Raw genomic sequence first — 10,048 nt, 5'->3', positions numbered from 1 at the left:
CTTGGCGCGACGATCGGTGGTTTATGGTGCTTTGGCGGCAATGTGTCGGGTCTGTCGGCGATGCATCCTGTCGGTCGAGGCGGATAGGCGCGGATCGCGCGGATAGGCGCGGTCCGTTCGGGATCTTTGGTGCCTTGGTTGCGATGAGTCGGGTCTGTCTGCGATGCGTACGCTGCTCGGACGAGCTGCTCGTACGCTGTACGCTGCTCGGACGAGCTGGCTGCTCGGACGAGTTGCAGATCCAGGTATACGTGGCTGTGTAACTATATTTTAAAAGAAAAAAAGTGGAAAAAAAGTTTTTTATTCTACATTTTTCAGATATGTGATATCCAACAAATACCAAATGATAATAATGTATTATTCTAAATATTCTATAAATATTCTAAATCAGACTAAAGGTAAAATGCGTATACATTGCAAAAGACATACTAGTATTTTATATTTCGTAATAATCTTCAAACTCAGATTTACTGCTGTCTGACAAATTCAGATTCTCTAATTGCTCTTCAATATACTCCTCATTGTCACTCTCTGAAGAGTCCTCAAAAATTGCGACATCTTCAGATCCATCCATAGTGTTGATGATGCCACATTTTTTGAATGATTTCACAGCAACATCTGTTTTAACTCCCTGCCATGACTTAATGACGATATTGTAAGGATAATTATATTCCTAACACATGTTTCATTCCATAATTTATTTATAAATACCATAAAATATGTACCTAAAAGGGCATATTTGTAAGCTTAGAGGAGCCAAAATTTGTACTTCCCTTGTATAACGCGCACCCAGATTTTAGAGCTTAAAAAATTGGGAAAAAGGTGCGCGTTATACACGGAAAAATACGGTAATTTAGTTTGTAACATATCTTTGAAAAGGTTGGACCATATCAACTTTCGTGCCTAAGAAAAAGTTTTGCGGGAATTATTATTTTTCTGCTACCTGTTGAAGAAAACTGCCACAGAATTCCATCGAATGATTGTCGAAGCTTGTTTTTCGAAGATCGCAGTGCTTTGAGTGGTTAAAGTTTAATAATGGCGATATTGACTTAGCATGTAAAGAACGTCCGCGGACTCCTAAAAAGGGCTTTCTGATGGGACAGAACGGTGTACCACAAGCTTATAGAACCTTATGGAAACGGTTAATTCAGATCGCTACTGACAACAAATGATCAATTTGAACCATGCATTGATCAAAAAACGATGACGATGTTCAGGAAACGACGAGAAAGTCGAAATGGGCTGCGTAATTGGTTTGCTTCAAAAGACGAAAAATTCTTTCAACTGGAAATCCACGATCCACGATGCTACATACGTATTTTGAATAAAATACAATTTTTCATTTCAATGCAAAAACCTTGGATTTTTTTTGAAAAAAAGTCTGATGAATAGTTTTAAATCTGGCTGACTTTATATTGAATTTTATGTGACGTTTGTATGGGAGACAACCCCTCCCGGAAGGTGGGGGAGGTTCAAATTTTCCTATTCACAATCCGTTGTCACAAATCTACGCTGTGCAAAATTACACGCGGATTGGTTTAGTAGTATTTTTGAATAAAATGCGGTACAGACGGGTGACGAACATCTTTTAGATAGTTCCTCGAGCAACTTCTTGTGAAAACAGTGGGGGGTAAACATTTTCCATCCGACATTTTCGTGATAGGTTTTGGGATGTGGGGTCGAGCGTTGTCATTTTGAAATATCAGCTTCTCATGTCTTTTATGGCATTCTCGTCGTTTTATGGGCAAAACATTGGTTCAAATGCATTAATTGTCGTTGATGGGATTGTCCTTTATCGATTTCATAAGGTTCTGAAAGCTCACACTACACCACACCTGTTAACATAATAGCTGCATAATGAATATTTCATTTTGGTTGCGATGGACCTGGCTCACCAGGATGTATCTATGCCTTTTTGGGTTTGGAATTCTTGAAAGAAAACCCCTATTTTACCTTTTTTGACTGTTCAGGTCGCTCTCTGTTTGAAAGCCAAAATCACGGCTTTAAAACCGCACAAACCACATCCGACACGTTTTGTCAGTAATAGCAAGTTCACTATAAACATCCATATAAAGTAGATGACTTTCGGTAACATTTTTCGTCATATTAAAGTACTCCCTGCCAAACCCCTTTACTAAGAACAAAACTTGACATGTTCAAATGATTACAAAAGGGTTTCTTTACACTTTAACAATCAAAAACTATACTGCGATTGATGCGTAATGACAGTAGCTATCAAACACATATTTTATAAAAAAAACATTTGCGACAGTTAGTGAGTAATGCGATCTATTCTAAAACCGCAAGAATGAATTCACACACCTATATTATTAAATCGTTACAAATATTTTAGTTGTAATTGATTGTACTTATTTATTTTTGTATCAATTGTAATTGTTTATATTAATGCATATTTTATTTTTATTTCTTTATAGATGCAGTATCCGCTTTCCAAGTACGAATATCAAAATTCAGTTCGAAAATCTGATTGATCTAGCCAACAATGGTATTATGATCGATCTAAACGAGCATACACCAGTAAAAATCACTGGCTGTCCCATGAGCATCCCGCTGCCAAATACCAGCAATAGCGTGGGTAGCGGCGGTAGCAGTACCAGCACCGGTGGTGCTATCTGCGTTTCGGGCAACAAATCACCATCGTGCAGCGTAATCTATGCGCCACTAAAAATTTCGATTCCTTCCGAGCAGGCGACTAGCGGTGGAAGCGGACAGGGCCTTCTGAACGACATTCCGCGTGGACGCTGTCGTGGTAGTCTTGTTGGTGGCGTAGGTGGAGGAAGTGGTGGCCGTGGTAGTGACATACACGGCGGTGGTGGGGGAAGTGTCGGCAGCGGCTACCCGTCGCCGACGGGTACGATAAGTGCTGCAAATAGCTGCCCAACAAGTCCTAGGCAAAACGTCCACGACTTTGCCCAGTACAGTAGCAATCATCATCATCATCATCATAGCAACATTAGTCACTCCACTGGCACCAATACCAACAACAACAATTATTCTGTAGGTGTATGCTAACAGATGCCCATATTTATGATCAATTTACTTTATGTTTAGTCTTTGTTTCTTGTTTTTTACCAATAGGAATTTCAAGCACCTGCTACACAATCTTTGGAAAGTGACAAACCACCGTATAGTTATGCGCAGCTTATCGTGCAAGCTATATCTGCATCGCCGGAAAAACAGTTAACATTGTCTGGAATCTACTCGTTTATATCGAAAAATTATCCCTATTATCGTACCGGCGCTAACAAGGGTTGGCAAAATTCAATCCGTCATAACTTAAGCCTCAATCGGTAAGTCACTATCTCAAAAGCTTCCGAATTAGACCATTTCGTCTTTGATTACGAATCAACATTTACTTACACAGCTGGTCAATGAAATAGTTAAATGTGTTAATTCTGCACTATTTGATCATTTTTCAAAAGCTATAGAATTCGCAGGTATGAAATGATAGCACAAGTTAGTAGTACTAAAAATAAGATACAGATGATCTAAAAGAGGTGAAAAATTCTGGGAATTCGCTTATTACAATTGAAAGCTGTTAGAAGTACCTGGCCAATAAAATAGATAAAGCTGTAAATAAGGCAAAATTTAATCCCATCCGGCTTCCCATCTGGCATCCCATCCGGCATCCCATCCGGCATCCCATCCGGCATCCCATCCGGCATCCCATCCGGCATCCCATCCGGCATCCCATCCGGCATCCCATCCGGCATCCCATCCGGCAATTTCGAGATAGGTTTTGAGCGGTTTTGCGATGCGGGTCGAGTTTTGTCATTTTGAAAAATCAGTTTATCATGTATTTTATCTTATTCTTGTCGTTTTATGGGCAAAGCTTTGCTTCAAATGCATTAATTGTTGTAGATGGCATTGTCCTTCAATAATTTCATAAGGTTTTAAAAGCTCGAAGTAAACCACACCTTTCATATCCCACCATATGCAGTGGTCGACCGGAGCGAAATGCATCTTTGACATCGAAATTTTCATTACGGAAACGAGCAAACCATTCACGAACTGATCTTTCTGAAACAGCATCCTCACCATAAACTGCACAAATTAGTTTAGCTGCTTGCGACGCATTCTTCCCTTTTTTGAAATAATATTTGAGAATACCAGGTATAGGTATAGCGAATTTCTTCCTTATTTTCATTCATTTTGTAGACTCTGTAACTTTTACACTACGCTGCTGATAGTAAAACTGTTGACAAAAATGTAACTCTGAGTGTCACCTGTCGAACGCACATAAGTATTACCTGATGCGATGAGTGGTTATCGAATTAAGTGTACGCCAACGCCATTTAGTGGAAAATCGGCGGAAGCTTTTTACTTCACCGAATATTTCGCTTTGGTTGCGATGGACCTGGTTCACCAAACGGTATCCAGCCTTTTTGAGTTTAGGATTCTTGTAGTAACTTCCCGTTTCATCACCAGTGACGATTCGGTACATGAAAGCCCTTTTTGCTTGCCGTGCAAGCAGTAATGAAAACGTACTCCCCGCAAAAATACTCTATCAGGAACAAAACTTGATATGTTCAAATGCTTAAAACAGGTGTTGTTTACACTTAGACCAAACAATCTATACTGCGTTAGATGCGTAATGACAGTAACTATCAAACACTTATTTGATTAAAAAAATTTGTTACATTCAATGAGTAACGCTATCTTTTGTAAACCCGAACAAATTATTTCAAATTCCTAATATATTAGGCTCTCTAACGCCTCGACCACAGTATGAGTTTTCTCTACAGGTTTTTTGATATGCTAGCGTCCACACTAGAAGCTTTTGCGCGAAAAATTCCGTGAGCTCCAGTGAATGAAATGACAGTTCGTTTGTTTATGCTTTGATTTTTCAGTTTCCTTTTCTTCTCCTTTTATGGCCATTTTTGTCAAAATTTGTTTCGCTGTCGAAAAACTAGCCATATCTTTGGAAAGCAATAAAAATTTGCCGTAATTTGCCGTAAACTGTCAAATTGAAAAAAATACCCCCCAAACGAGAAAATATCCCGTAAACATAAGGCGCTCAAAAGCAACTCAAAGTAACTCACGGAACTCTAGCAAAAGATTCATAGTTTCTTGGCCTGCCATACATTTTTTCCAAGTTTCTCATAGTGTGGCCCCCTGGTAAAAAGTCATGGACGTTTTTCACGATAGATGCCTTTAGTGTTCGATATCTCGTGAAGTATCGATCGTACGGTTTCAAGATTAGGCTCGTTTTAAAGTTGATACTTTACACTTAAAAAATGCTTTCATTGTTTTTTGTTTATTTCATTCGTTTGTGAGTTACAGTGTGTTAACAGTGGAGGTCAACGAAGCCAAAATTCGGTACATTTTACAGTTTTTGACCGAAAAAGGCGAAAATTCAAGCTAGACCGCTGAAATTGTGCACGGCGTTTGTGGTGCCGATACTCTAACCGCTAGTAATGTGCAATTTTGGTTTCGTTGACCCGTTTCAGTTATTTTTTGTTGTTGTTAAAGTTGCCCTTCGCACAGGCAGACCCGCCGTCGAGAATGTCGATAAAATCACAGAAATAATCAAAGTTGGTCAACATTTTAGTAATCAGAACATTGACCAGGACCTAAAGTTAACAACAAGCAGTTTAAAGCCATTTGCGCAATGCTGGATTCACATAGAAGCTCGATGTTTCGGCACCACTCTATTTACAAAAAAAAAATCATTACGGCTCAGATTTCCATCTGCAAAGTTTTGGTCAAACGGAACGAAATCAAATCATTTCAAAAATCGGATTGTGAAAATGAATTCCTCGAGATTTTCACCAATAATGACTAAGCCTTCTACAAGAGAGGCATTTTAGGTAAAAAGGCAACACATTTTCCAACAAAATGGTGCATATTTGAAGCAAATCGTACAATTGAAAGTATCTTAAATAATGTTTTTTCTCTTATTAGCTTCTAATGCAAATTTTAATATTTTCTGTTTTTCTGTTGCGTCATAAGTTATTTCATCAAAGTGCCAAGGTCGCAAGACGAACCAGGCAAAGGCAGCTTTTGGCGGATAGATCCATCCAGCGAACTGAAGCTGATCGACCAGAGCTATCGGAAACGCCGTCAGCGAGGTTCGCAATGTTTTCGTTCTCCATTCGGTATGCCAAGATCTGCGCCGGTTTCTCCTAATTATACAGACAATTCGCGTGAAGGTTCCCCAATCAACGAAGAACTGCTGCTGTCTGCACCAGGTTCTCCCGGACAGAACAATAGTAGCTACTCTGCGAACAATCATGATGGTATGTAACATTGTTAGTGTGAAAAAAAATTAATTATTTTTATCTTGTTGATTAACACATCGTTCAAAAAGTCCCGGGACTAACTATGAAAACCTTATCGGCAAACTTTATCGGCAAAATTCTTTATTATTCATCAAGATAATCGTCTTCAAGTGTAATACAATCATTCCAGCATTCTCTAACTTTTCAATGCCATGTTTGTAGAACGATTTGTTTTTTGACTCAAACTAAGACTCAGTAGCAGCGATCACTTCCTCATTCGAGACAAATCTTTTTTCCCGGAGCATCTTTTTGATATCTGTAAAGAGTCAGTAGTCGCTGGGGGCAAGATCCGGCGAGTACGGAGGATGAGAAGGCAGTTGGAAGCCTAATTCGTTGAATTTAGTCATCGTTTTGATTTGTGATCGTTTGTTCCATTGTGAGCAAACGCGGCAGCCATTTAAAGAAAATCTTTTTCATAGCAAATTTTTGGTGCAAAATAAAATACACTACACTAAAAAAATACACTAAAATACACTACCAGTTGATATGTTTAACATCTTAGCTATCTTGCGCACTTTAATTTTGCGGTCACCCATCACGATTTTCAATACTTTCTTGGTGTTTTCGGGAGTTACTTCCTCATTTAGCCGACCCGAGCGTTCCGCATAAATTGTATCAGCACGACCTTTTTTCAAGTCAGTATACTTCCGACAAATGGTTGTTTTCGACGGAGTAGAGTCTTGATAACGTTTTTCAAGCCATTACTGAGCTTGAACAGTGCTTTTTCCCATTAGAAAACAATGTTTTATCAACACACGCAACTCGCTTTGGCCCATTTTTCCACGATTGCAAAAGTAGCGTCACTTTTACCACTATAGCTTTCTTGGTTATGTTTCGAATTACAACACATTTTGACACACCTCATATGAAGGTTGGTAGTTCTGAACCTTGGTATATAAATGGCATTATTGGCGCCATCTCTATGTTAGTCCCGGGACTTTTTGAACGATGTGTTATATGCAAATGGTGTGTCGAGCCTAATTCTGTAAAATCCACGTGATTTTTAGTAAAGGGTACGTTCTAAGGGCTTACGTTCTGTTAAATTTGAGACTTTTCGATTGCTTGTATGTGAGTTACAGTGCTAGTAGTTTACTAATATTATTATAAAGTAATGTTGCAAGCAACTTCGTACGCTGAAGCATCATTGTTGTTCAAACATCGAGTAGTGTGCGCTCATATGACGTCCCACCGTACCCATATGATGCTCATTAAAATATCCCACCTGTTATTGCCCTGCTCATAAAAATGTTGCCAACGTTGATAGAGTAGTCGGTAACCGGAGCTGCTGTGACAGCGAATTCGGCCATGATCCGCATTGACCGACGCATCTACCGCAACTAGCCATCTCGTTCCCCCATGCGGACCCGACAGCAGTGAGTGTGGCGCCCCGATCGATCACCAGAATCAGCTGGAGGATCGGCAGTGACTGGGCAACGACCGCCGACGACGCCGTTGCTTTTTACGCGTAGAGTTCGAATTAAAACGCCGAAGAAACCAGACGGGTTTTTTAAAGCTGTTTGTCAAACCTTAATTTTCAATTCGCACTTTGTCAATAAAAACTAGTTTAAAGAACCGTCCGGATTTAATTTAATGTTGCGGAAAACGCAACATTAAAAAAAACCCTTCAGTGTCACGCGAACAGTGATTCAGTGATGCAGTGAACAGTCATCAGGTGATTCGTGGTTGAGCCTAAAGGACGCGTCATAGTGCAGTGCGATTGGTGAGCCTTGGCTGAGCTCGACCTAGAGACCAGCCCCAAGCCAGTCCGTGTGTACGAACAGGGCGATCAGTGAGCCGAGTTTGGGCCTAAAGTTGGCCAGTTCTAAACTGATCGCAGGACGCGTCAGTGTACACGCGGTTGGTGAGCCGTGGCTGAGTCCAAACGAGAGGCCAGCCCTAAGCCACATCACAACATCACGATCAGATAACCGAGGCTGAGCCCGAACTTAGCCAGCCCTAAGATCGTGAGCGACGTGAGTGACTACGATAGTACAGAACGATAGTGACTTACAAACATTATCGTGACCTTCTAAGTCACCTGTAAGCGTTCGGATGTGCCTTAGTTGTGTTCTCTGTTTCACTGGCGTTCGTCCGTGAATTATCGCCGTGCCGTGCCTTGGTTTGTGTTGTTCTGTTACCTTAATGTCGTGGCTCTGTTGCCTGCGCGTAACGAGTTCTGTGCGTTCGTGCTTTGTTTTTTTGCGGTGAATTTGTTTTGGCGTCATCAGCTGATCGCTGTCCAGTTATCTTCACTTTTGCTCGGTGCTTTGATGAGTATCACCGTCACCAATATATCGCATCGTTTCTCCGCACACCTCTTGAGGCCTCGCTATACTACTACACGCGATTGGCTTCGTCACTATTATATCGCATCATTGATTCGGGAAGTTCGGCTACACCGTGACACCACTACACGCGGTGAACGCGTTACAGAATATCGCTCATCTCTCCACTGTGACGCGCGCTGCACCACCATCACTTCTACGTCTACACTACTGAAAATGTCTGGTTCGTGCTCCTCCTGCGCGGGATCCTTTGCTGCAGATGAAATTCCCGTCGTATGCGCCGACATCTGCGGTGACGCCTTTCACGGAAAGTGTCTCGGGGTCTCTGCGACGTGCCGCAAGGAGCTGGCCTGCAATTCGCAGCTCAGGTGGATCTGCCCCATATGTCTTGGTGCGCATAATGACGGTAGCGCTAAATGTTTGATGGCTGGGCTCATGCGCGACCTAGTCCCGCTGTTCGGTGAGTTTAAACGTGAGATCCTCACTGAGCTGGACCACCACCTCGCGTTGCTCACCGACCTGTCTCACTCGTCGAATCACCGGGACCCGGACGGCGTCCGCGACATCGTTGGTGAAGGCTTCAAAACCGCAACTAATGCGTCGACCTTGACGGAGCCGACAATTCGGCGTGCTACGGAGAACAGCTACGGAGGTCATCGAGGACACTCAGCTCGTGAGCTTTTGTCATCTTTTGCCATCTGCCTCCAACCCTCGGAATAACCAGCTTGTGAACGTCTTCTACATGTGCAACTTATTTCAACTCACCGACATACCTAATATCAACGATAGGCTTTTCTACCTCGTTTTGGTTAACGAACCGTTAGGTGTTCTCACATCCATTGCAAGGTCGCCTACATCTCTGCTCCTGATCGAGAGGCACCACCCTCCACTTCTATGTACGTTGAAAATATTTCCCTCATGTATTGTATCAACGCGTCCACGAACCTTACGTTATGACTTTAACTTTACAAACGACAGACTACAAACGATAGATAACTGACTACGATAGAATCTTTTTATTAACTTACGAACTTGATTGGGATAGCATTTTCAATGATAGTGACTTAGATACTTGTGTATTGTTATTTAGGAATAAGTTAATCGACCTCTTTCTGTGTTGTATTCCGCGTAAAAGGTATCGTGCTCATGGTTCTAAGCCTGTGGATCTGTGGATATGCCCTTGTGGTATGCATTAAATGCTATATATAATTTGTCTCTACAGCTTGGACGTTTCCCTTCTCTTCAAAAACGATACTGGATGCTACAATCCACAAAAAGGGTGATACAGCATTATTTTCAAACTATCGCTGCATCTCGATTCTTTGCGCTTGTAGTCAGCTGTTCGAAATCATATTTGCTGAAACATTGTCTTATTTATTTGCTGAAACATTGTCTTTCATTCTCACATTAAACCGAGCACAGAGCACAGAGCACAGAGCACAGAGCACAGAGCACAGAGCA

The 10,048-nt window shown here is 41.4% G+C and overlaps 1 protein-coding gene across 1 annotated transcript; it reads left to right on the top strand.

Moving 5' to 3' along the window:
- Positions 1-2,435: 2,435 nt before the first annotated feature.
- LOC131214198 (protein fork head-like) lies at positions 2,436-9,260 on the top strand (the record flags this gene model as incomplete). Its single annotated transcript, XM_058208578.1, has 4 exons — positions 2,436-3,018; positions 3,100-3,311; positions 5,974-6,260; positions 8,847-9,260. Coding segments are annotated over 4 exons (1,496 nt in total), but the record flags the coding sequence as incomplete, so codon positions are not given.
- Between the last annotated feature and the right edge of the window lie 788 nt (positions 9,261-10,048).

This window comes from Anopheles bellator, unplaced genomic scaffold, assembly GCF_943735745.2.
Source record: "Anopheles bellator unplaced genomic scaffold, idAnoBellAS_SP24_06.2 scaffold00220_ctg1, whole genome shotgun sequence".
Classification (NCBI taxonomy): Eukaryota; Metazoa; Arthropoda; class Insecta; order Diptera; family Culicidae; genus Anopheles; species Anopheles bellator.
The sequence above is the reverse complement of the archived record's forward strand: the minus strand, read 5'-3'. Positions and strand labels throughout refer to the sequence as shown.